We start from the raw sequence: 25,758 nt of genomic DNA, 5'->3' as shown, positions 1-25,758 counted from the left end.
TTGAGACCCCTGGTGTAAACCATCTCCATTTGACGGCTCTTTAGAAGACCCTGTGTTGCCCATCTTCACAGAACATTCAAACAGGAAAAGTCACCTTTTCTATATGAAAAATGAATTTGACTGCCATAATGGATTAGTATCCATGCTCAACAGCACGTGGTCAGACTTTTGAGTATTAATGAAGGCAATATTTCCTAGTTAGACCATGTAAAATCTATTTATGACTTTCTGAATACAGTTTGCAACATTATTAGAGCCCTACAGGCAAGAAATAACACCCCAACAGTCACCTTTGCAGTCCTGGTATGCTTTGTTTACATCACATCAGGCTACGGGATCCCTGCAGGGACATAACAGATAGAGCATGGCGAGCTGCCAAGCTAACTCGTTAGCCTCTCCAATTATCCTGAGTGGGGACGTAGGACAGATAAGCCAAGAACTAACCACTTCTCTATTCCATGACTCAAACTATTTTACATCATAAAGTTTCAAACGACTTCCTGTCAGATGCAAATGAAAGCTCGGCGACACACTTTCTCCTTCTTACTGCGTTCGCATCGGCGGCCCACGCAGCAATCGCGGAGCGAAAATAAGCGTCTCCGGAAAATGTGCCGAGGCAACGTTGCAATCATCCTGTGATGCACTTTGACACGCGGTAGTGAAGAGGCGCGTTGCTAAGGAGTGGGAAGATGCTGAGAGTGAGCACTAATCAAGGGCTCCTTCGCTCAGCGAAGAGGTGATGGAGAGGGGGGAGGACGAATGGAGGGATAAGGCAATGTAAAGAGGTCAGAGTTGAGGGACAGGTCATCGCTAGAAAAAGGGGGGGGGGGGTTCTAATCACTGCATCGCCGTGATTAGTGGCGGCTTTTGCCGCATCTCATCACACAAACAAGTGGAAGATTTAAGCACCGTCTCAAACAAAGAGGAAGGCTTCTTCTACGCTCTTGAAGAGAACGCTCGCATGTTTTGGAGGGATAAGGACAGCGAATCAGTGGACTCAATAGAAGTCGGGCTTAGGTTGCCCCCTTCTGGTCATTTGCAGAATAACTACAACTTAGAAAATAAAATAACTCGATAATAAATTGTAAGAAAAATAAAATAAAATAATACATTAACAAAAAAATACAAAAATAATAATTTTCATATGTATATATTTAAAAATATATTTATACATTTTATATTTATTTTGTAATTCTACATTTTACGTGCATTTTACGTGCACTTTAACTACAATATGCAATACTACATTTTGTTTACTGCAATTCCACATTTTGGTTACTGCAGTTCTACATTTTGTTACTGTATAAGTTATTGTTTTTGATGTACATATATTTACACTTGGGCGGCACGGCGGACAAGTGGTTAGCACGCAGACCTCACAGCCAGGAAACTAGGGTTCAATTCCACCCTCGGCCATCTCTGTGTGGAGTTTGCATGTTCTCCCTGTGCATGCGTGGGTTTTCTCCGGGTACTCCGGTTTCCTCCCACATTCCAAAAACATGCTAGGTTAATTGGCGACTCCAAATTGTCCATAGGTATGAATGTGAGTGTGAATGGTTGTTTGTCTATATGTGCCCTGTGATTGGCTGGCCACCAGTCCAGGGTGTACCCCGCCTCTCGCCCAAAGACAGCTGGGATAGGCTCCAGCACCCCCTGCGGCCCTCGTGAGGAAAAAGCGGTAGAAAATGAATGAATGAATATTTACTTAGTAATTCTATATTTTACGTGTACTTTATGTGCAATAGGATTCATTCATTCAAGTGAAACTCAGGTACAATATGTGCAATACTACATTTTGTTTACTGCAATTCCACATTTTGGTTACTGCAATTCTATATTTTGTTACTGTATAGGTTATTGTTTTTGATGTACATATATTTACACTTATTCTGAACAGCACCTGCCACTTTTATATTTATTTTCCTATTCCTTGTATTATTTTTTATTATTTTTCTTATTTTTACTTTCTACAAAATACACCATGGAGTTGCACTCAAATTTTGTTGTATGCAATTACAATGACAATAAAGGCAATGAAGACCGCTTCACCGTTTGTCCATTTTTGTTCTCAAGACTTCTGAATGACATTGAATGTAAATGATTTATATCCCACGAGTGAGCTCTCAAGTAATGCGACAAACACAGGCATCCATCTTGAGACAAGTGGCTTCTTTGACGGGATTCTACAAGTATTTCTAGTTACAGCCCGCACTCGATACCGATACCCCCCCTTCTTTCACAACTCATCCATTACTTGCAGCACGTGTCCACTTTCATTAGCAACTACAGCAGTTCAACAAACCTAGTTTGTAATCTCACTTTGGGGGACATAATGGCATTTCATTCAAATTTCAGCTATACAAGTGAGCAGATACATGAGAGTGTGATGCAAAAAAATACAATAATGTGATTTCTGGATAAGGGTGCGCTTTATACGAGCTACTGTATGTATGGAGTGAAGACAAAGTGCAGAAACTCACGGTTGAACTCCCTGGCGTAAACCCGAGGCCTCCGCAGACGCTTGCGGAACCATTTGAAACGTCCAGGCAACTCCATGGATGAGTCGGGAACGTCAGCCGCCAAAGAGGTCCTCCATCCCTTGGAGGGTTCATGTACTGTCTTTGCAGAGCATCAGCGAGGGTGGGGGGTGCTGGGGGGTCGCCTTCAGGACTCCAGGCTCCTGCAGAGAAACATCATGGTGAAGCTTGAATATTTAATGCGTGAGTCAGTGGAACCCAACTCCTGTGGTAGGGGAGGGAACAAGGGAGGAGATCCAATCAGCTTCTGAAATGTGATACCTGTACATCAGCAGTACCTCGGGTTGGATGAACCAGGGCGGTCATACTGTGGGACACAATGCAGGGGATTCCACTCATGAATTAAAAAAATACTGACAGAAAATATTTAGAAAAAAAATAATGAAAATACAAAAAAGGTGACACATTTTATGAAAAAATACCCCTTACAGTAATATAAGTAAATTTAAACCTTCAAAACTAACTTAAGTGAATTCTAACTCAATTGACAACAAACATCAGTTTATATAATAAAAAAATATTAGTCAATTATTAAAATAAACTATCGTTCTGCCTGAATGAGCAGAAAACAATGGCCTCTAGCGGCCAGAAGCTGCAATTACACGTTAATGGTTCACCATTCCAAATAAGACAGTTATGGAAAACTAACATATGCTGAAAATATTCCACCTTTATTCACATTTATTTATAAAACAAACAACAACACAACACACTCTAGGTAAGAAAAAAATCTCAAATGGTTGTTCTTAATAAAATAAATAAACAACAACAAGCACTTCGGCATTTGTCCAAGTACACACATTTGAGGTCCAATGAGGCACAATAATATACGTCAAACCACAACGTTAAAGGCTGAGTGCTCTTTGATTAAAATACAGCTAAGAAGACGAGATATATAAGACAATCCCGATAACGATAGATTGAAATTTTCCCAAGTGGGAGCAATGCCGACATGGCTTGTGCGTTTGTTTGCTGGCACAAATAACCACAAATGTCACCCAATGGTGTGGCATTTTCAACTACAATACCTGGACTGGCGAATTTGGCAACTACACGCACGGACGTTGGCAAGAAACTCTCACGAAAGGCACAGAGATGACGAGGGTGGTGCTACGGCGCCCTCGTGACCCTGATGGCACACGACCAAGATGAGAACTAGAGGACCAAAAAAAGGCCCAAGCCGGCAAAATATTCTGAAGGCAACATGACATTCAAGCAATATGTAAATATTACAGATGCACGATATACATTCCAACTTCCTGCTTTGTCCTGACTCTGATATCAGTCCCCACCATTATCGTGCACCCCCAGTGAGCGTCAAGTGTGTAGGAACCTGAAGGCAACCAGCAGAGAGGGTAAGATGAGAAGAGCCACAGTGCACATTGGAGTTTCACCTCTGATCAAGTGGTGTCAGAACTGGTACAACCCTAAACAAGAAAAACAAAACACTTTTCTTTGCTACCACTAGGAGGCACCAGGAAGCTGCATGCATCATACTGTGAAAATAAAAACCAAAAAATAAAAGGTGTGGCGACAGTATACAGGTAAAAAAAAAATGTTCTAAAAACAGAACATGTAAAATGTGCAAACGTGGTGAACAGCACACGTTTGTATAGCTTCATGGATTTTAGCATCTCGATCAAAGACGGTGGCTACCGGACGTCTTACTGCCAACTGGTAGCATGTACTGTATTTGTGCCTGCACCTCTTTTTCCTCTTTCAAAAAAAAAAAAAAAGGAAAAAATCGGGTAAAGATTGTCTCCGGCTCACAGTTGCCGTCCCTCCCTCTCCCGCTCTGTCCATCACTCCATCTTGTCGGGGTCGATGTTGTCCAGGTCGATGTCAGGCGAGGCCACGCAGCAGTAGCACAGTTTCTGGGTGTAAGACGAGATGGCGTCTAGAGAATAATAAAAAAAAAACTCACATGAGGGTACGCATCTTTCAGTAGATAAACATCTCTGAACAGCTGCCATAAGAGAACAGAAGTATTACCTATTATTATGTATTATTCACCTGTCTGTTCTATTTGTTTATTGCTAAGTGTGCCTTTATATTCTGTGGTATTGCAGGTGTATTTATGGCGTGCCTATATTGTTCCAGCATGTTCATGGATGTCCTGACCTTGTAGCAGGGTGGTGCAGGGGAAGCATGCTGGGCCCATAACTTGGAGGTCAATGGATTGAAATCCATCGTCAAACTTGAGGTACTAATAAAGTCAACTCACCTGACCTAACCTAATTAAACTTATTAATTTCCTCTACACACAAAGAACAAGTTTATTATTGATTAAAAAATATCTGAAATTAATATATCTGTCAAAAAAAAAATTATTGTCCTCACTGAGAATTTTGCCAAAGAATGCTGGCCTGGCGCTGCGCGGCAGGTGGATGCAGACAAAGTAGACGGGCACGCCGGACAGCGCCACGGCAATCCCCACCAGGGAGTTGATGGTGTCGCTGTAGAGGGGCACCACCACCAGGAAGATGCTGCACAGGCAGTAGACAAACGGGAAGAACAAGGACAGCTGGCGAGGGGGACACGCAGGAGAGGTCGTTAAAGCCGCGCCGCTAATCCCGCCTGTACGCCGGCGACAAAACGTGCGCCGCCTACCTTTACGGGTCGGTGCAAGTTGGGGGCCTTGAAGCGGAGGTAGATCTGGCTGGCGATGGACAGGCCGATGAAGAGCCAGTAGTTGAAGCTGAAGTAGTTGATCAAGCGGAACACATCCGGCACGGTCAGGTACACCAGAGACATGGCGCCCTGCCGAGGGAAAAGGCATTCAGGATGGATCAGTGGACCCACAGACCTCTCACGGGGGTGGGGTGCTACATTATAGTATTCTACTTCCTCTTATGTACTGTATGATGCATTGTGTAAAGCATGATATTGATTGATCTTCACAGGACAGGAATAAACAAAAAAAACATGGATACCAACATTGAAAAGCAGGGCCGGAATGGGAGTGAAGCGCTGAATGTGGATCATGGACAGGACGTTGGGGAGGTGGCCTTCTCGGGAACCAACAAAGAACAACCTAAGGGAGAAGGAAGCACCGCGTGATGATGGAGTGCAGGGATAAACTACACAAACATCTCAAAATGTGCGTGTGACCTGGAGGCGGCGATGATGGAGGAGTTGAGACCGCCGTAGCAGGAAATAGCCACAGACAGCGGGATCAGCCAGCGCGCCCAGCCCAGAGTCCCGTCTGCAAAGGTCTGCGTGAGGAAGTGAAGAGTCAGAGGTGAGGAAGTTTGGTGCTCACATGCAAACATGGCAATACGGCAGGTCCAACTCAAGAGCGGCCATGAGGCCATGTGCACACAATTAGCAAATACCAGCGACGGCGAGCCTGAGCCTCAGCACGGGTCTTCCTCCCTGCTGCACTAATCACATCATCCAAACTCCGGCGGGGGGCGCTAACCTCTTTAGCCAAACGACTTTCCGCTCATGGCCCTCATCAAACCAGATGAGTTTGTGGCAGACAGAAGGACGACACAAAGGCTTGTGCCGGTCTTTACTGGAAATGCTCCAACTAACGCCTTGGGGCAATTAGGACCGAATCTTCTCTCGTCTACCTGTTTGCAAAACTTGGTAAAAGTCATACTAGCTGTTCACTTGTCCATTCATTCATTCATTCATTCATTTTCTACCGCTTTTTCCTCACGAGGGTCGCGGGGGTGCTGGAGCCTATTCCAGCTGTCTTTGGGCGAGAGGCGGGGTACACCCTGGACTGGTGGCCAGCCAATCACAGGGCACATATAGACAAACAACCATTCACACTCACATTCATACCTATGGACAATTTGGAGTGGCCAATTAACCTAGCATGTTTTTGGAATGTGGGAGGAAACCGGAGTACCCGGAGAAAACCCACGCATGCACAGGGAGATGCAAACATGCAAACTCCACACAGAGAGGGTGGAATTGAACCCTGGTCTCCTAGCTGTGAGGTCTGCGTGCTATCCACTTGTCCGCCGTGCCGCCTTCACTTGTCCAATCGTTTGTAATTATCATTCATTCATGCAGTTTCTACCGATTTTTCCTCACAAGGGTGGCGGGGGTGCTGGAGCCTATCCCAGCTGTCTTTGGGCGAGAGGCGGAGTACACCCCGGACTGGTCGCCAGCCAATCACGTTTGTAATTATCGTTATTTGTAATGATGTTTGCATGATTTTGTGCATGTAAAACTATAATTATTGTCTATAAAATGTGTTTTCTATTAACATTTTTGTGCGTCTGGAAGGGATGAATTTGATGGACATTATTTTTTATTTGCTTTGGTTAGAGTCTATTTTGGTACAAGGCACCACTGCTCTATAAATAGTATATACTATATTATACAATATATAGCAGTTATAAATGGGAAATACCAACCGTTGTCCAACAATCACCTGCTTCCAATGAACTTTGTGGTTTAGGTAAATAAGCGTAAATAAGGTAAATTAGAGCAAGTAGGGTTTTTGGGACCTGTTTCTAATATTGGGCAGGTTGTTGTTCCACCAGTTCCTCCACTACCACCACAAAAAAACACCTATGAACATTGCTCAAACATTCCTCAAACTCGTGCATGACTATCTTTGCAATGGAAGACTTTCCGTAAGGAGAGGTTTATAGGACACTCACCACGGCAACAGCTTCACTGCTGAGTACCATGTCGGCATCCATGACGCTGTAGTAGGCAACGTTGGTCAGGATGTAGATGATGGTGACGAGGGGCATGGAAATAGCGATGGACAGAGGCAGATTCCTGCAAAGTCAATATCAAAGTCACACGGTCAACTCTTGCTAAATTGTCAATTTCATCACTTTTGTGGTTGACCCATTTTTACTCCAAAAATATTGATAGACAAGTTAATATGTAGCATTCTGACTACCAAGCATCGGTAAAGTGAAAGAGTGTTCTCCTCTCATTCCATGTGGAAGTGGTAGGTGTTTGGCTTCTGTGTCCTTCTTCCCCACACTGCTTGAAACACTAAGTTCAGAATACGTAAATTGGAGAGGCCAACTAATGAGCATGATAGCTTGATATGCTAGTGGCAGCTATCTTGTGTCTTTGCAGTGATCCTGTAGCCCGTGCAATGCCATGTAAACAAAGAATATGTGTACATGTTAAAACCCGGATTTACAAAGTCAGAAACTGATTTTCTATGCTCTCGCTACAAAAATACTCAATTTATTATTAATATTGAATCCTACTTTTCACAGTCGGGTCTGGAACCAATTAATGGTGATAAATGAGGGATTACTGATTCCTGTCATTGGAGTGCCTTGGTACCTCTCAGGGTTCTTGATCTCCTCTGTGATGAAGTTGAGCGTGTCCCAGCCAGAGTAGGAGTACAGTGCCGAGTAGAGAGCCAGAGCCATGTCGCCCGGGTCCAGCTTGGAGTCTTTGAAGGACTCCTCAAAGTTTCGATCATCTTCCATCACCAACAACACGGGAAATTTGTCACCGGCAGGAAATGGTTGCATCAATGGAGGCTTTATTAAGGTGTAGCACGGTACCTTTTGCCAGATGGACCAGGCCGGTGATGATGATGACAATCAGAGCCAGCACTTTGGCCACGGTGGAGATGACCTGCAGAATGGCTCCCCACTTCACCTTCATACAGTTGATGCATGTCAGCAGGCCTGTGTCAAGCGGCGAGAGAGGCAGACATTAATGGGCGTTGAAGGGTGGTGACTGTGACTAAATCCATCCATCCGACTTGATGAGTGAAACCTGAAATGCAGCACACTGTCAGAGCCAATATATCGTGCAGATGCGTTTACAGGGTGCTAAAGTGCATTCCTTGTCACACAGAGCTGCACGGTGGATGAGTGATTAGCATGTCAGGAGATCTGGAAGATCTGGGTTCGAATCTCTGTGTGGGGTGTGCATGTGTGGGTTTTCTCTGGGTACTGGGGTTCCTCCGAAAGAAAGAGAAAGACACTTATGATGGTGGTGAGGACTTCCCCCTGAGGGGGAGTCAACGAGGGCAAGTCAAACTGTGAGTCTGAGAGGAAGAAGGTTTTTCCAGCAAACATTTGAGGGCCTCTTCTTTCAAAATGAGGGAGGTGATACATTTTTCTCACGTTTGACGCTCATAAGCTGGTTCTACTTATAGTATTATTAAGAAAAACACAGGGGATCTTTTAACAAATGGAGGTAATGTAATGTTGATGTGATAATGACGTTTTATCATCAGTATTATTATCATCTGTCAACCCGTACGTACATTTCAAGTGAAGTAGAACACAAGGAAACTCACATATGATGGCCACAGCAATGAGTCGGACAGCATAATAAGGGGAGGTACAGGTGGTGTAGAAAGGCTGAACCAGGTAGCTAGCAAAAGTCAAGGCAATCACCGCCTGACAAGCTGGTTCCACAATTAGCAGAGACGTCCACAACCTGCAGAGGAATGCAGCAGCGAGAAAAAAAAACAAAACAAAACAGGATCGCGTGAGTCATCAGTGATTACCCGACGCATGAAAAGGACGCGCTGCTTACCGGATGAATGCCAAAAAGCCTCCGAAAGCTTCCAGGATGTACGCGTAAGAGGCCCCGGATTTACGGATGGTGGTGCCCAGCTCGGCGTAGCACAGCGCCCCGAACACAGAGAACACGCCTCCGATGGCCCAGATGACCAGGGACAGACCGAAAGAGCCCGTGTACATGAGGACCCCCTGCAGTGGATAACACTTGGACGTCACTCGGCTGCCGTCATGTTGACACACTTGAGGTTTTGCGCGTTGCCTCAGGCTCTGACACCTATTTAACGCTCATGTTTGCTTTGTTAAACAATATTCACCCAGAGGAGAATAAAATCAGGATCATGCATTCAGGAGTTTGCTTTGTATGCCTCGTCGGATGAGGCTAAAGATTATGTCAACAGTCTGAACCGCTGCAGAAGAGCTTTTGTAAACACGCCACTCAATGACGGCGACTTCTTATAACACAAGCGCCATGATGAGGGTGAGCAGAGTCTGATGCAATCAACACAACGAGCCATGAGGCTCCTTACCTTCGGTGAGACGAAGATGCCAGAGCCGATCATGTTCCCCACGATGAGGCAGACGCCGTGCAGGAGGGAGATCTCCTGCTTCAAGTGCACGCCGCTGCCTTGGGACGCCGCGTCCGCCTCGACGACCATCCTGGCAGTGGGGGTCAACAGTGCCGACGAGTAACTTCAAAAGGACGGGAACTGAGCTTAAAGCTGCACCAAAAAAAAACCTGAAGGGAGAGTGGGCATGTCCAATTGTAGGGGGTGTGGTTTCTCTATCTAATGTGCACGATGACTAAAGCAGAAGATAAGCAGCAGACTCAAACGTGCAAAACTCAACATTCAGGAAACATAGAAGCCAATTATTCTACTTGCTGAATTTTGCATTTACAAAGCGTCTTGCCCGTCTCCCCCCCGCATGCGCTCTCATTTGTGTGCATGTTAGTGTTTGACACAAGGAAATTGTCTATGAGCAGTACGGTGTAAACCGGTGTGCGCTCGTATGTGCGCATGTCAAGTGGATGTTGGAAAGACAAATGAAGGTGACCGGTATTAGCTTGAACTCAGTTCTTTAGAAAAAACTGTCTCAGATTAGTAAAGGTCTGGTGGTTCACAGCGGGATCAGACGCCCACGTGCAATATCCTCATATACCGTACACTTGGGTCACATTCTTTACTAGCAGATTAAACCAAATGGTCAGCTGACAACAGTCTCTGCCACGGCCGTCAACAAGAATGCTGAGGAGTGTGTGGCAGGGTCGGATAAAGACAAGTATGCATTTCTTTCACTTTTGCGTCTCGTAGCACGTTACTATGGTGCGTTCAAGGACTGCTGCACAAGGTGTGAAACTGTATTGCTTGACAAAAACATGATCAACGAAACAAAAGACAAATATGTGCACATACAAATCTCTTCTCAACGAGCAGTGGGCTGCAGTGGGCCCAAAGCATTCACATTCCATCTTGTTTGTGACATTAAAAAAACGCAAAAAGAAAGTGACAGTTTTTTTTTAAACTCACTTTTTGTCTCCTGCAGCAATATTCCTCTCTCCTACAGCGTCTATTAAACGATAGACGATGATGTCATTAGGTCTCTTTTGAGCCATTTTAAATATATCTTTATTTATTTTTAAATCTAAATTAAATATAAAATTATAAATTAAATATATCTTTAGAATGCACAGAAGAGAGAATGTCACGTGTATTCACGCCCCACTTAAGGATAGTGGACGATGGGCAATGTTCCCCTAAAAGTGAGTTTTCCTTTAATGAGGTAACCAAAACTAGTCCAACCCTCTGTGCACATTAGTTTCAGTTATATTTACACTACACTGGATTTTTGTGTTTGTATGACACTTGTCTGTAGTTTGTAGGTTTACAATGGCGACAGCTTGACGATTGAACAGATCATTATTTCCTGTTTCTATTCTATTTCCACAGTGAAGGTGATTATCACACTCCACGCACTTGTGGAGAAGGCAAGTCGACGTTCAAACCGGAAGAAGGGACCACGTTCTCGTAGGGGGGCGAGGTCGGGGGTACTTTATCCGTGACGTCACGGCCCAGCCACATTCTTTTCCACTAAACTCATTAAAAGTAGACGGTGCGCGCCTAGCTACAAAAAAACGACGGTTGCTTTCAGTTAGAGCGATAAGGGGCAGGGGAAACCGATAGTAGCAGGAAAAGGAGGTTAGTAGCATGAAGGGCGTGGCGGGATGTCGGTTTGCTGGAGGAATCGCGTTCATTTCTGTGCCACGCTAAGCAAAGTAAGCATGGCGTGACGCCATTATGCTAATGTCAAAGGATGCTGTGTGGATGCTATCCAGCGCCCCGCGATGGTGAAAGCGAGGGGTATACGAATAACGAAGCAAGTCGTCTGGCATACGTCTGAGGGACAGAGAGTTACTCGAAAAAAGGCAGAAACATACCGGTGTGTCATCAAACAGGAAGTCGCACATGAGAAGCTGGCGTCTTCAAGTGAGCGGCAGCCCCTAGCCAACATCTGTAGTTAGCTAGCTAGCCCCTCCTCCTCCTCCTCGGAATTCATGAGCAACGCTGGACTACTTTCGGTCGTCACTTTAAATGTTCACAATGTCTCTCAGAAACGTTTACTGCTGATCATACAATGTAACTAATCACGCGAGTTTAGACGTTTCGAAGCGGTTGAATAAACGGGCCGCCCCCGCCATGAGTGCCCTGGTTGCTCAGGTGTGCTTCAGGTAAATCCGCCAGAGATGAGGTTAGTCCCCCACATTTTGATGGCTGTCAGTCAATTTCCAGATACAACATATTAGAGATATGCTTATTGCCACGCAATTCTACTGATCGTCAAATGAAACAAACGTATTTCAGTCCCGTGTAAGCTAATGACCATTGCACTTACAGTAGTTGTATGGCTTAAGTACTTGCAGGCGTGCACAGTGCCACCTAGTGGCTGATGCCTTGCCCTTACTACACTTGTATCGAACTTCAGATATTACAATAAAGGTTACACACATTAAGCTGTGCCACACGCGTTATATTGCTCAGGTCAACTCATTAACTGCACAATATGCTAAATGCGAAATACCCATGCATGCTAATTGGAGGAACCAACCATGCATGCTAATTAGGGTCTGGGCAAGGCTGAGCCGCATCAGGTTTTCCCCCAAAAAAAACAACGCATTTATTAAAAACAGAAAAATATACAAACTTTTTCAGTGCTTTGATTCCGATTTTAAATAAAAGCTCTGATAAAACATTCCACTGTTCTCAAATATCTTAATTTTTAATTTTCTGCACAAAATAAGATGAAAAATAAATCAAAACAAATCAAGAATAAAGAAAATTAATCAGTAATAAATATAATAATAATAATAAAACGGCAAATAATAAAAACTTAAGAAACCACATAGTTGGTAGGTAGACAAATTATTTTTTTCAGATTAAAATTAAAGCATTATTAGAGCCCTGTAGACATGACAAAACACGACTATAGTCACATTTATACTTTTTTTATTTACAACATATTGCGCAACTGCAGGGTCTTGAGACACATGCTAACTCGCAAACTAGAGAGCTAGCGACCTAAACGGTAGCCTTTAAGATATTTCCTTTAAACTTAAATAGCCAAAAACTTACCACTTCCACACGGATAGGGAGGATAACTATTAACAGTTATTTAATCTTTAACATGAACATTAATCAAACGTAATAATTTTTTCTGCGTACATGATACCATACAGCATTCATATCAATCTTGCGCGGGCCGCACTAACATTAAACTTTCATATCAAGGCGGGGGCCTCAAACTAGTGTCCTGCGGGCCACATTTGGCCCGCGGGCTGCGTGTTTGAGACCCCTGATATAGACGAACCTATGCACACCTTGGGTTATGGGAGGAAGTACCCCAAGAGAACCCACCCCAGGGATTCAAACCCACATCTCCTGACAGTAAGGCAGACGTGCTACCACCTACAACACCTAATCAATATATATTTTATTGTTGAGGTGTGACTCACACATGATGGCTTACCTTGAAGAAGTCTGTGCTTTTATTTTGAAGGCCCGGGCTGCACCCTCAGCCGCCTACTTCCTTGACACCGCTCATAACGGACCAGCAGGCGCACCGGCAGCCCCCTTCTCTGCTGACTCAGTGCCTTAGCAAGCAGCAGTCCTCCCATCCCTGGAAAAGAGCATCCAGCGCGTCGGCTCTCGTCCGCTCAGCACCGCAGAAATGGCCAAGACCGCAATTGGTGAGCATTTTGGATCCTTTTGTCTTCTTCTTAATTTGTGAATGTAAGGTGCCAGGGTTTGATGCTGTGTGAGGGAGAGGCGACACCCATAGCACAAAAGGATGCTGAGGGTTGATGAATGGGAGCGGCCAAACTGCTCTGCATGTCTCCTCTGAGGGATTCTATTGCGCAACCTGCACACATTGAAGCATAAGCTTTATATTGTATTATAACAGCAACCTCTGCTATTGATTAATCAGAGTGTGTTTGCACATGCAGACAATCAATGACCCATATTTTCCTTTCACTTTAAAGCAAAGATGATTATGATGAAGATTGAAATGTATTATTTGCCCTTACTTGGGGGCATGAAGCAGACGCCTGCCTTTGCACCACCTACCTGCCCCCCTTTACTGCCTGAGTCACGGCCGCGCAGCATAATGCAGAGCCAGCGACCCCACCCAACAGCGCCGGTCCTCCCCCCCACACACACACACACACTGCCCCCCACCCTAGAGCTCGGCAGCCTCCCTGCTGAACCTTTCCATTATGACAAATGCAGTGAAAACTGCAAAAACTGTCCTTTTTAATGTTGCGGTATGAATTTTACGTGGGGGGTTGGGGGGGTTGGCTTCTTTTGTGCATGAATGGGCGGGAGGGTGAGAGCATCTCTTTCTTTGCATCATATTGCACAGGAGTGGCAAAAAATGATGTTCATACTGAAATACTGTGATTTGGGGCCTTGTTTTTGCACCCTATCATTGTTTGGGCCTACATTAGCAACAACACTACCAGAGCTGGGGAGGGATTTTAAAGAATAAGTGGGGACGCCGGTGTCTTGTCTGGACAGTCTTGTTTGCTTTCTGGTTGAGGAGCCACTTGATGGATGGGGGGCGCGTGCAGACAGACAGCAACGAGGGCGCCGGCGTGTGTGTGTCCAGGGACACCGGCGATTAAGCCATGGCCGTTTATATATTTATTTGTCCCCTCCCTATTTTCTTCCTCCATCCAGCCAAAGTGAGAAGGGCAGGACCTCTTTGGAATGATGCTTTGAATCAAAGCTTGTACACCAGCCAGCGATGCATTCCTCTCCCCTAATAAATCACGTCTCATCTCACACCTGAGCCTCTAAGAGCTTTTCGCTGTCACGTCATATCCAATTAGGTGTGGTCACCTAAGAAAAAAAAGAATATCACGCCCTTCTCGTCATTTTTGCCGTGTATGCATGAATCAATGCTGCACACGCCCATTGCCGCCCGGGGTGACTATTACCTTTTAAAAAGGAGGAGGTGACATCAGTGCATCAGCTTTGTACACATACATCATTACCAGTTAAGGGTGTGGCTGGCCTCGATCCTCCTCCACCTTCATCATCTTCTCATTATGTGGTTTCGCCTCTGCTAAAGACTACAGCCCCCACCAGGGAAGTAAATAAAAAGCTATACGGGAAACGGCACACAGAGCACAAAACCCCCAAGAACCAAACAGCGTGGTGCATTGTGCTGATGCATGACTCCAAGCTCTCAGGAGGCGCTGGGTGGGAAGGAGAGGACGGGAGTGCATCCATCAGCAGAAGAAGGAAGGAAGGAGGGATGGAAGTAGAGGGATATTGATGTTCTGTTGGGTCCAGGTGATGGATGGCAACAGGAAGTGCGCTCGCAACGTAAAGAGGCGCGAGAGGAACGGAGGCAAGGGTGGCGTGGCACGTCTCCCCCGTCCTCGTGAATTGATGGCCCAAATTGACCTTTTCTTCACGTCAGTGTTTCCCATACATTCAGTTATCGGTGGAATACACGGATTGTTTGTGAAGCTAGCTTGTCGTAAATCTACCTGACACATCTCACAGGCACCTGGTCTAGCAGAGAATACAAAGACGCAACACGAGGGATCGGGGGTGCCAACATAGCGACTGTGTTGCTATATTTGGGTCGTTTTCTGACTCGTCTTGATTGTCTGTGTCAAAAAGTCAGTCAGTTTTCCGCACTTTTCAGCTCTCCTGCGTCCATAAAATGTGCAAATTAGATGATGGGGGTCTATATGTGGCCCATGCCACAGATACATTGCAGTCCTGTGGAGAACACTGCTGTATATAGTGATGCCCACATTGCATACGTGTACATTAACATGACAAAAGGATCGATACCGTATCATAGTAACGAGGGCTCACTTTGTACTTTTGGACTAGCTCAGGAAAAATACTACATTGTAAATAAATAAATACATAAAAAGCCAATACAAACAATCAGTTGTGGGCCACACTTTGAACTAGCGAGCTAGCTAGAGATGGTAAAATGTAGCTGACGTCTGACTGACTGCATTTTCTACCTCCTACAACACAGTAGGACGTATCCCATAGTACTTAAAGTGACAACACTTGAGGGGGAAATATAAAATAAGGATTTTCTATGTATTTATGCACTACAAAGATAAGCATTGCAAAGAAATGTACATGATATTTAACAAAATAAGACCTCTCCGTGTATTTTTACACTGATAGCCAACAACAGTGTTGGCTGTTTGTGATGCACCTGAAGGAGAGGGATTGTCCATATCATAAGATAAGATAAGATCAGAGTGTAAAGCACCAATAAAAACTAAGTAGAACACGGAAGGAACAGGTGTCACATTTGAATATTGCACATTTTATGTACTGCTAACATGCAAACATTCACAGGAGGGCTGCTTGAATGAAATGGGTGTATTTTGTACTGTAGTGTGTCACATTTACACCCTGGGAACACGAGCATCGTGTAGCAAATAAGAGTACAGATGGCTCGGAGTGCATCTTTTTGGACTAGATGGATACAGTAGAGAGAGGGACAGATGGTGGGAAGTGGAGAAGTCTTGGCTCACATTATAAAAGGGTGAAATTACATTTACAGCCATGCATTCCTAATAGACTCCATCTTCCTCCCCCTCGCTGGGAAGCAATCGAAACTGTCGGCTCATCCTCACCCGCCGCAATGGAAGCTGTCAGTCAACTCCGTTACAAGCACTTAACCCAAATTACCTTACCCCGTTTGAGCCTGCGAGTGACAACAAAATAGCAAGGTGGGCTAATTACGGCCCGTGTGCAGAGAGGAAGAACCATGACGACGTCTTGAGGGGCTCAGATGGAGGCTTGTGGTGTCCACTTGGGGTGTCCACTTGGGAGTATGCTGGGCCATCCCCCACCCTCTTCCAGGGAGAAGTTCTAAGTTGAGGCGCTCCATGCGCTGGATGATCGCATTACCGTGGCGTGTGTCGGTCTGTACGGCCCGAACGCAATCTAATAATTGTGGGACTTCCAGAGTTAACGCTCCATGCAGGGCGATGCCTGGCAGTCACTGTGCTGCCGTGTAGCGGCTGCCAAAAACAGGGAAGGAAGGACAGGGAAGGTTGGCTATTTGCTACTTCCATTGCCAAGTGCGATGATGGGAACTCAGCGTGGTTGACCTTTATCCCTGGGACAAAGTGCTCAACACTCTCTGTTGTTAGAAGAGAAAGAAGATGGAGGGAAGGATAAGACGGGCCAGGATTCTATTTACTGTATACGTGTAGTACTTGTTTGGCAGAACACTTCAATTGGGCATGTCTGAAAATCTTTACCACTTGAATCACACTAACCGTCGTATGAGCATTGAGTGGGTGCGTTCAAAGACACCACACATTCACATGTTTTCATTAGATTAGATTTATTTAGGGCATACTTAAATGCACCAAGTGTTTATTTCCAGCACACACAATAATGATGTTCCTGGGATTTCTGAGCATAGTCAAGTTTGTTTATTTTATTAAAATAATAATAACAATATTTTATTTTATTTTGGCCATACTTAAATGCACTAAACATTATACATGCGTGGTCGGAGTATAGGGGCCGCCCACCGGCGCAATGCTGCATTGAAAGGAGCAGTGGTTGATTAGAACTACAGAATTGGTGAGTGTTTGTTTGGCATCTCGTTGCTAACGTCATTAGCAGCGTTTTATTCGTACCTTTTGATATCAGCCTGTTCTCTCAGTGTTCCATGGAATTATTCATTCATTCATTCATTTTCTACCGCTTTTTCCTCACAAGGATCGCGGGGGGTGCTGGAGCCTATCCCAGCTGTCTTCGGGCGAGAGGCGGAGTACACCCTGGACTGGTGGCCAGCCAATCACAGGGCACATATAGACAAACAACCATACACACTCGAGAGAACATGCAAACACAGAGATGGCCGAGGGCGGGGACCGAACCCTGGTCTCCTAGCTGTGAGGTCTGCGCACTAACCACCAGACCGCTGTGCCGCCGTTCCATGGAATTATCTAAAACTTATTGTGGTCCGAGGCATTGTAAAGCCATCTTTTGTGTAATAGTTGGTACCATTTTACTGATGCACTTAACGCACTTTAAGTTGATTGTTGCTAAACTTTGTCTGCCATACACTGTTATTGGATTTGCAGGATTAAGACTACTTTTGATTGTCATAATGAATAATGCCATATGGCAATTATTTATTATAAATAACATATATTGTACAATATTGAAGTTATGATACGATTTGTATTGCTTGCACATTGATTTAATTTATACTGGTCCTATTTTACATAGGCCAGGTTTAGATGGCGAGCTAGGAACTCTGCATTAAGGCAACCTGCCTAAAGCTGGAAGCCCGGATTCTTACCTGAGGAGCTGGCATCCACTTGCTCTGGTCAGGCCAGTAGGAGGCTTTGCAGCCGTCCCTTTTCTTCTGTCCCTCTCGATGCTCAATGCTCATTGGCCTTCATATAAACTCCAGTCCCTTCCTTGACCCCTGACCCTCTGGACACTCAATTGCTGGGCCATTGAACTATTGAACTAAGTCGTATGCCTTGGGACTCTCAGTCCTCGGCTTTCTTTGGTATACTAGATGGATGCACTGCTTTGTATACCGATTTCACTAGAATTGTGTTATTGTAAATTAATGTTGTGAATGGCCATTCATATTTAAATATGTTTGTATTCTTCTATGTTGTTGCACATTATAATATATGGTACCGCCACAGCTTCAATTGTGCGCTTTGCCTCCTTCCTCTCACTCCCAGAGCCGAAATCTGGATTTTCTGATTCTAGCCTAGATCTTGCAATTACCCTTGGTTTGTGCCTAAAGCTACTGTAATAAGGCATTGTACATGCTACAAATATTTCTAGCTAAATGAAGCAACCCAACACAATAATAAACATTGAGCCAAGATGGAGCATTAGCCTTATTTTTGTACACAAAAGATTTCAACGTGGGTCAATATATGCTAAGCTGAACAAAGGTTATTTTAGCTTGCGCTATAAAGCCAATTAGTGTAAGATCTAAAAATACACATCTCATTAATGATGAATTGACTAGTTTTTTGCATGTGCAGAGGGCCAAAAACAAGAAAAGAGCCCCCGGGCCAGACTTTGGACACCCCTGTGTGATGCTGATGGAATAATGCCTCTTCATGTTTCATCTTTCTTGCCTCCGAGAGGTAAAAAAAAAAGGCAGCTGGTCCGTGCCCATGAATAAATAATACAACAACATGAAACGCTAACGACATGCATAAAGTCCCCAGGGGAAAGACCAAAGAGTTTGCTGTTGGAGGGGAAAACAAGGCCGGCAAAATGACAATAAAAAAAAAAAAATACACCAGCAGGTTTGATGATGATGATGATGATGATGATGATGATGAATATTCCCCAGGAAGTGTTGACATCAAAGCAAACCCGTGGAGAGGAAAGTGGGTTAATGATATTTCATCGTCCATACACACACACATGCACGCACGCACGCTAACCCATCAAACACTTCCTGTTTTGTGTCGGCAGCTTACAAGGAGAAGATGAAGGAAATTTCCGTCTTCTCGCTCATCTGCTCCTGTCTGTACCCCGACATCCGCAAGAACACCCTGGGCGACTTTGAAGGTGAGCCTTCTCGGACCGCCGGCGAATGGCGGAAAACCCAACGCCTCCCTCCCCCTCCCCTGAAATGAAAGGTTGCACTATTGTTCCCAAATGTCTACCCATCATAACCTTGGTGGGGTTTGGTCCTTTACACCACAGACCTGGACATCAAGCCCATCAACAAGCGGGCCTCGGGCCAGGCCTTCGAGGTCATCCTCAAGCCGTCCTCGCCTGTGTCCGACGGCACCTACTGCATCACCAGCCCCCCCAAGAGGGACATTTCCCTGGAGGACATCCAGAAGAAGCTGGAGGCAGCGGAGGACCGCAGGAGAGTAAGGACATTTTGGCTCTGGTTGGTTTGGAAATCAGTCAGGATGGATTTGGGTGCCGATGGAGTGCATCAGGGCCAGAACTGGCATTGTTCCACCTGTGCCTTTCACACAGAACCCAACCAGACACTACTGGGTACTCTCTCGCAATCTGATTTTCACGGTTACTCTGACAGTACCTCAAAAGCTGGAAAAATACCGGGTCCTGTTTGAGTACTCATTGCGTGTTCATGCAGAACAGCAACACGGGAGAAAAAGGCGGATTAAAGTCATCTTTTAAGTCATTATTGGATAATTTGACTAGGCTGCACCTCATTGGTCGTTGCCAACTAATCAACGGCATGATCAATAAGACATCAGGCCCCGAGTGGGCCCCGTGACCCCACTTCAAGTGGATAAAACACCAACAGGAGATGAGCAGACTTGCAGTAATGATTCCTTCCTGTTCAGTCCCAGGAGGCGCAGGTGCTCCGCACCCTGGCCGAGAAGCGCGAGCACGAGCGCGACGTTCTGATGAAGGCCATGGAGGAGAACAGCAACTTCAGCCGCATGGCCGAGGAGAAGCTCCAGCTGAAGATGGAGCAGATCGAGGAGAACCGGCAGGCCTACCTGAGCGCCCTCATGGAGCGCCTGCAGGAGAGGGTGAGGCACCTGTCAATCATGCGTTTCCATGCTTTTCTTATGATACGTACAGTTTATCCCACGCCACCACGTGACATTAATGTCAAATTAATCCTAATTTACTTTAGTTATCAGTTAAGTAGAAAGTTATCGGTTTGGGAAAAAACACATCCTGCATCTCTAGTACATCTAATGGAGATGACACCATGAAGCTATACATACGTCACTTGCAGAATTCTTCTCAGCGCCACCTAGTGGCAACAGGAAATGCTCTATGGCGCGCTCAACGCTGCTCTCAGCTTTAATTTGGCTTGTTTTTAAGACATGATAGTGGTTAGCATCTTTTTAGACGCCAATGCTAGTTGAGAATGAAAAATATTAACTCATTTACACTAAATTAACTAAAAATGTTTTCAAGCGCTGGTTAAAAAAAAAGCTAGTTGTCTGACAGAGACGCTGATGCGACATGTGGGAATCAGCGAGGTAACGCGGCTGCAAGGAGACGGGGGAATGGCCGGGGATGGAGAGCGCCACATCATCCGTGATGTGAAGGCGTCACAGTTGGGAAAAGTTCAAGCGGATGAGAAGTTGACTTTTATCCCCCCCTTCCCCCTTTTCCCACCACACAGGAGAGGCACGCTCAGGAGGTGCGCAGGAACAAGGAATTGAAAGAAGAGGTGACAGCGTGAGGAGCCCACCACCACCATCATCATCATCATCACCACCACCACCACCATCACTCCACCCCGCCCCGAGGTTCTTGGCGGCCGCTTCCAACCCCACCAGTCCCTCCCCCTTGCCATACTCACCCCTCCCCTCTCATGTTACTACTCTGAAGGTACCACACAGCGCCATGGCGGTGGGGGGTGTGTTTGGGGGTGGATTTTGAAAAATGCAGAAGAAACCTAAATCTCCCACCTTACTCTTCTCAAGCAGAATGAATCGGAACACAACAGCGGTTTTGTAAATACTTCTTTTTTTGTTACAAGACGAGCAGCAAAAGTATTGATTGCAGTGTGACTTTGTTTAGAAATCATCCCCCTGACATATCAATGGATGTGGTTGCATTCTTTCACCTTCTTTTCTCTCGTTTAGGTTGTTTTTGTGGTGCGGTAGCAAGCTTAGGTGTTTGTCGTGAGTTTGCCAGCTAGCTCATGTTTGCTGTGACTGTTTGCAAGGCCCTCCATCTGACCCCCAAACCCTCCTTTTTGTCCCCTTGCTCACATATTCCACCGCAAATCATCATCATGGCCAGTCTGGACACTGAAATAGATTTGTTTTTCTCCCCTCTAAATAGTGTTCATGTGTGAGTTTCTGGTGGATGAGACAGCATTTAAACCTCTCCCCTCATCATTCCTGCTGTATAGAAACCAACTTAGCACCCTATAGAACAACACTCCGTCTCACAGTACAGACAAACTCAAGTTGTCAAAGCAACCAATCAGGGTAGCAAGCGGTGACTTACCCAACGCGTCTTCGCTTTAGCATGTTAGCCGTTAGCATGTCACGATCCTGGCTCAAACAAGAGCATGTTTTTCACGTGTAAATGAGAATAATTCTCTCGCAGCGTCCTCTTACGGTGCACTCGGTCGTCCCCCGGTGTACCGTAGCCCGCTGTGTTGCCAATGGAATCGTCAAAGTTATCCACGCTCGTTTCACGCGCTGCGTCTCGGTCCATTCTTCCTGTTTACGCTCTCCCGCTGACCAATTGGAGAAGCGAGCGACGTCACGTGGCAATAGTGACGCATTCAAGTACCCTTCGTATGAATGACAACCCGCCAAAGTGGGGGGGAAACGCGAACAAAGCGACCGATGGCGAGCAGCAAAGATGAAAAAAAAATGAAAGTCACGTGGTAGACAGGATCATAGCACATTCTTTTGGCGCCGCTTGGAAAATGAATATACAGGCACACGTCTAGCGTAGCACACACAACTAAGATGGGAGCGTATAGGAAGGCTGCAGGAAAACACAAATCATGTCACAGTGACTACAGCACACGAGGAGGAAAGTATCGATAATGGAGGCTTGCAAGAACCAAGGTGGCTGTTGAAGGCTGAGGTCGAACGCCATTGGTTGGCGGCACCTTGTTGCACAGTAGAGTGTTTAGACGTGTGCAGATTTTAGGAAAAGGCTGTAGATTTTTGTGCCGTGTGATAAACGCGCTGACGTTTGACGAGTTTGTCCCAGACAACCATTTCTCTCCGTTTCTCTTTCCTCTATTCATTCGTGTGTTAACCCTCTCTCCACATACTGTATATCTTTGTGAGCAAGCAGTGGTTAATAAAGATTTGGGGTTCAATGAAAAAAACGCCTTGCAGAGTCATTTACTGTGAAGTAAATATTGCATAAAGTCACACTGACAATATAAAATACTGTAGAAAAAGTAGAATTACGAATCGAAACGCCTGAAACTGTTGAGTAATTTATACTAGAAAATATACTTTATGTAGTTACATATTTCTTTCGAAAACATATTACCTGCTAACGTTACAGCTGTGTCAATTCAAATGTGTTTTTTAAGCTTTTTAATATACTTTAGTAAATCCGTACAATACTGCAGTACTATATTGAACCACAGGAGGGCGACATAACGCAAGCTGTTTGATACTCTTGGTACGTCACTACAGTTCACAGATGGAACTGATGGAAATGGATCATTACAAATGCAAAAAATATTAATAAATGCGAGTTCTAAAGAGTTATTACGTGAATTAAATGTAATCTTTGATAATTTTGTAGTGATTGTGACGCTAAAGTTGTAGCCGTAGGCAATGGAACGTTCATTCCTCCATCTTTTCCTTCTTCCTTAGCTTGTTCCCACGCGGTGGTTGCAAGGTGGGGGCCGGCTCCAGGCCGCTATTGTCCAGGATATCCCCTCCTTGTTAATGGCTTCCTGTGTGGACACGAGATAGAGAGAAGCAAACAATCACAAATAACAACATCTCACAGACGGTTGATCATAGATTGTTTATTGAGGAAGGATGTCATGAAGCACCGGCAACAAGACATGATGCTAAAATATACAAAATAGTTTGTATCTTTACGGCTTGTTTTTGTGTGGCGTCGGCTGAAACAAACACCTGGTTTGTGTTTATTCCAGCCCATAAACTGCTGTCAAAAGAAGCGCTCCTCTCACTGCAAGCGTGGGGGCACACAAACTCTTAAAGGGAAAACAAAAGGGTGGGATGGTGGACTGGGGGGGGGGGTGTTAGCCTGTTTGAGAACTTGACAGACGACCGCTTGACCATCTGGAAAAGTCATTCCTGATAGGCTGACAACAGCCGGAGAAACTTCTTTAAAAGAAGAAAAGTGGGGGTAGGTGGACATCAATCGAGAGGGTAAATCAGTCATCTTTAAGGGCGGGGCTCCCGCTTCAAAAACCCCCACAGAAAATACAAAAAATAGTTTTTTTTTTGTTTTTGTTTTTTTAAACAAAAAAGTCCAGCTCAGCCGGGCTTTGTGAGTCTATACATGGATTGTGTGTGTGCCAGTCAAAAAGCTCCGATCTCCATCCCCCAGGGTCTGTAGGGTTTGCCCACCGTGGGCGGTGTCGGAGCCGGTGGGCTGAGGGCGGCAGTGGCGATGGGGGAGATGAGCGGGAAGGCGCCGAACGGGAACGGGAAAGCCGAGATAGATGAGAGGAGGGGAGACGAGAGCTTGGCTGGGTGGAGGACGGGGGCGGGGGTGGTGCCTGCGGGCGGGGCGCGCACCGGCGCTTGGTCTGAGTGAGGGGTGGTGCTCCTGCTGCGCCGACCTGCCGGGTGAGAGTCTGCGGGGGACGAGGAGGAAGAGGACGAAGACGACAGAGGGCTGCTGGTGACGCTCCGAGGCGGGGCCAGGGGGGCGGCCTGTTGGTGCAGGAGGAGCGGGTGGGTCAGGTGGGCGGGCGGCGACCCGAAGGCGGAACCCCAGGCGAGGTGGTTGAGGCCCGCCTCGCGCTGGTTGGCGTAGCTGTTGAGGTGCGACACCAGGCGGATCCTGAGGGGGTCGGCGTTGTCCAGACCCTCGATGATGCTGAGATAGCGGGCCGTCTCTGCCAGGCACTCCCTGAAACCCAAACCGCGGTAGTCCATGGCCAAGGCGTGGGCGTCAAAGAACCCTGGAGGAGGGGGGAGAGGAAGGGGGTGTTAACACTTAACATCTTACAGAAACTCGCACATTTTAGCCTAATGACCAAAAACGGCCATTTTTCCTAAACGACTATAAAACATCATATATTCATATTTTTATGTCATTTAAAAGCACTTAAGCCTGATATGGCAAATGTTTGCTATACTTTGTTTTTTTTAACACTTAAAGACCAGGAACCAGGTTTTAACAAAAAAAAAAATCAGAGTATTTGCTTATTATTATTATTATTATGCATGTCAATGCATGCATTTATGTTTGTACAGTGTCAGAAAACAAACGTACACTTCCCAGCTTCATATTTCATAAATCATATTTGACTCTTTTAACCCTTTAAAAAGTCCAATATGTTTACCTCACACCAATAAAATAGCATTAGCATTCATTTTGGGGAGAAACGTTACTGGTGCTAAAGTAGCTCCATCCGGTAAATAAATACATATAAATAAATATTTTTTTTGTAAATAAATACAAAAAAATGAAAAAGCCAGCAGTCCAACTTGAAACCCGAGTTCGGGAAGTCATCCTGGTCTGACTTTTTGTGCCACTTAAGATGAAAACAAGCGAGTCCGGCCACGGTGGCCATTTTGCCACCAACAGAGGATGATCGGCTTACCTTTGCCTCCAGCGGCGTGGAGCATCTTCAGGTGGTCCACGGTCATCTGCAAAATCTCTGCTTTCTCCAACTTGGCAGAACCCTTTTGTCAGAAGCGATGCGTTCAGAAACAAGCAGGCAAGTGAGGAAATATGATTTTTCATGTTTTCATCAAGCACCTGCTTCTCGAAGGCACTCGGCACCAGCCGACGGAGTTCACTCAGGCTGTTGTTGATTCTGTCACGGCGGCGTTTCTCGATGATCTGACAGTAAAAGAGGGTTGTTTAATTTATGTTACGGCAACGAGTTGTTTCTCTTGGCCGCTCGGCAACTTACTCCTCGTCGCCTCTTCCTCGCCTGCACCTGAGTGGACGTCGTGGGAGACACGGAGCCAAGCGGCGTGCGAATATTCCTACACAAATAATAAAACATTCGGAGTTATTGTCAAGTTGACTCCACACGGAGGAGCGACGGGGTGACGGAGGCGAACGCACCCATTCTCGTCCGCGCTCTCCTTCTCCATTTCGACGGCGTCGTCCAGCTCGCTGTCCGAGGAGCTAAAGTCGTGGTTCCTCTTCATGTCCACGCTGCTGACAAACAACTCCTTCCTCGCTTGGATGCTGTGAGCGTCGGTAAAGTTCGTTCGGCTTTGACGGGCTCGCCTTTCCCACGGTGCCGTTTCAAGTCAAGGGGGCGGGACCGAGGGAGCGAGGCAGCCAATCGCGGGGCGGGGTAGCGCTCGATTGACAGCGCGGTTGGCAACAGCGCCTCGGAGTCTGAGAGGATGGTGAAGAGGTCTCACTCCACTCTGAAGACAAGTCAAATACTTCCATATCGGGCGTGCAAAACACCAAAGCTCTTATATGACAGGAGCACTTCCTGTCTGCGAAATACACAAGTCAAAGATCCTCTATCTGACGGGAGCACTCGCTCAAACAAATACGCTAGTCAAAGATCCTCTATCTGACTGGGGCACT

The 25,758-nt window shown here is 45.7% G+C and overlaps 4 protein-coding genes across 13 annotated transcripts in view; 1 reads left to right on the top strand and 3 right to left on the bottom strand.

Annotated features, from left to right (window-relative positions):
- The window catches only part of ripor2 (RHO family interacting cell polarization regulator 2), a 41,356-nt gene extending 38,303 nt beyond the window's left edge, over nt 1-3,053 (bottom strand). Inside the window, exons 1-2 of one of the 2 annotated variants that reach the window (XM_058046316.1) lie at nt 2,799-3,053; nt 2,481-2,680 (exon numbers count right to left, since the gene is read on the bottom strand). In XM_058046316.1, the coding sequence (XP_057902299.1) occupies nt 2,481-2,556 (76 nt within the window). In that variant the 5' untranslated portion in view covers nt 2,557-2,680; nt 2,799-3,053. Of the gene's footprint in view, nt 1-2,480 lie in introns of both variants that reach the window. The other variant, XM_058046319.1, reaches the window with a different exon arrangement.
- A 134-nt stretch (nt 3,054-3,187) lies between these two features.
- On the bottom strand, nt 3,188-13,435 carry si:dkeyp-120h9.1 (Y+L amino acid transporter 2-like). Of its 6 annotated transcripts, XM_058046324.1 has the most exons (13): nt 11,448-12,027; nt 9,541-9,703; nt 9,027-9,202; nt 8,785-8,927; nt 8,039-8,164; nt 7,812-7,953; nt 7,160-7,283; nt 5,649-5,752; nt 5,475-5,571; nt 5,148-5,297; nt 4,878-5,061; nt 4,308-4,434; nt 3,188-3,964 (listed from the first exon to the last, which is right to left on the bottom strand). In XM_058046324.1, the coding sequence occupies exons 1-12, from the start codon at nt 11,519-11,521 to the stop codon at nt 4,340-4,342; spliced, it is 1,578 nt and encodes a 525-aa protein (XP_057902307.1). In that variant the 5' UTR covers nt 11,522-12,027; the 3' UTR covers nt 3,188-3,964; nt 4,308-4,339. The 6 variants fall into 6 exon arrangements, with proteins under 6 accessions (XP_057902307.1, XP_057902311.1, XP_057902306.1 ...); XM_058046328.1 differs by lacking the exon at nt 11,448-12,027 and adding an exon at nt 13,034-13,435 and having other exon boundaries at nt 3,188-4,434; nt 9,541-9,749; XM_058046323.1 differs by having other exon boundaries at nt 3,188-4,434; nt 11,448-12,024.
- stmn2b (stathmin 2b) lies at nt 11,104-22,387 on the top strand. 4 transcript variants are annotated; one of them, XM_058046331.1, is made up of 6 exons: nt 11,104-11,285; nt 13,064-13,253; nt 19,033-19,128; nt 19,267-19,439; nt 19,887-20,078; nt 20,687-22,387. In XM_058046331.1, the coding sequence occupies exons 2-6, from the start codon at nt 13,235-13,237 to the stop codon at nt 20,744-20,746; spliced, it is 540 nt and encodes a 179-aa protein (XP_057902314.1). In that variant the 5' UTR covers nt 11,104-11,285; nt 13,064-13,234; the 3' UTR covers nt 20,747-22,387. The 4 variants fall into 4 exon arrangements, with proteins under 4 accessions (XP_057902314.1, XP_057902313.1, XP_057902316.1 ...); XM_058046330.1 differs by having other exon boundaries at nt 11,104-11,496; XM_058046333.1 differs by having other exon boundaries at nt 11,194-11,208.
- Nucleotides 22,388-23,018: 631 nt separating this feature from the next.
- hey1 (hes-related family bHLH transcription factor with YRPW motif 1) lies at nt 23,019-25,646 on the bottom strand. Its single transcript, XM_058047101.1, has 5 exons — nt 25,276-25,646; nt 25,118-25,193; nt 24,961-25,044; nt 24,803-24,884; nt 23,019-24,157 (listed from the first exon to the last, which is right to left on the bottom strand). Exons 1-5 carry the CDS (start codon nt 25,359-25,361, stop codon nt 23,550-23,552), a joined length of 936 nt encoding a protein of 311 aa, XP_057903084.1. The 5' UTR covers nt 25,362-25,646; the 3' UTR covers nt 23,019-23,549.
- Nucleotides 25,647-25,758: the final 112 nt, after the last annotated feature.

This window comes from Doryrhamphus excisus, chromosome 14, assembly GCF_030265055.1.
Source record: "Doryrhamphus excisus isolate RoL2022-K1 chromosome 14, RoL_Dexc_1.0, whole genome shotgun sequence".
NCBI classification, from domain to species: domain Eukaryota; kingdom Metazoa; phylum Chordata; class Actinopteri; order Syngnathiformes; family Syngnathidae; genus Doryrhamphus; species Doryrhamphus excisus.
The sequence above is the reverse complement of the archived record's forward strand: the minus strand, read 5'-3'. Positions and strand labels throughout refer to the sequence as shown.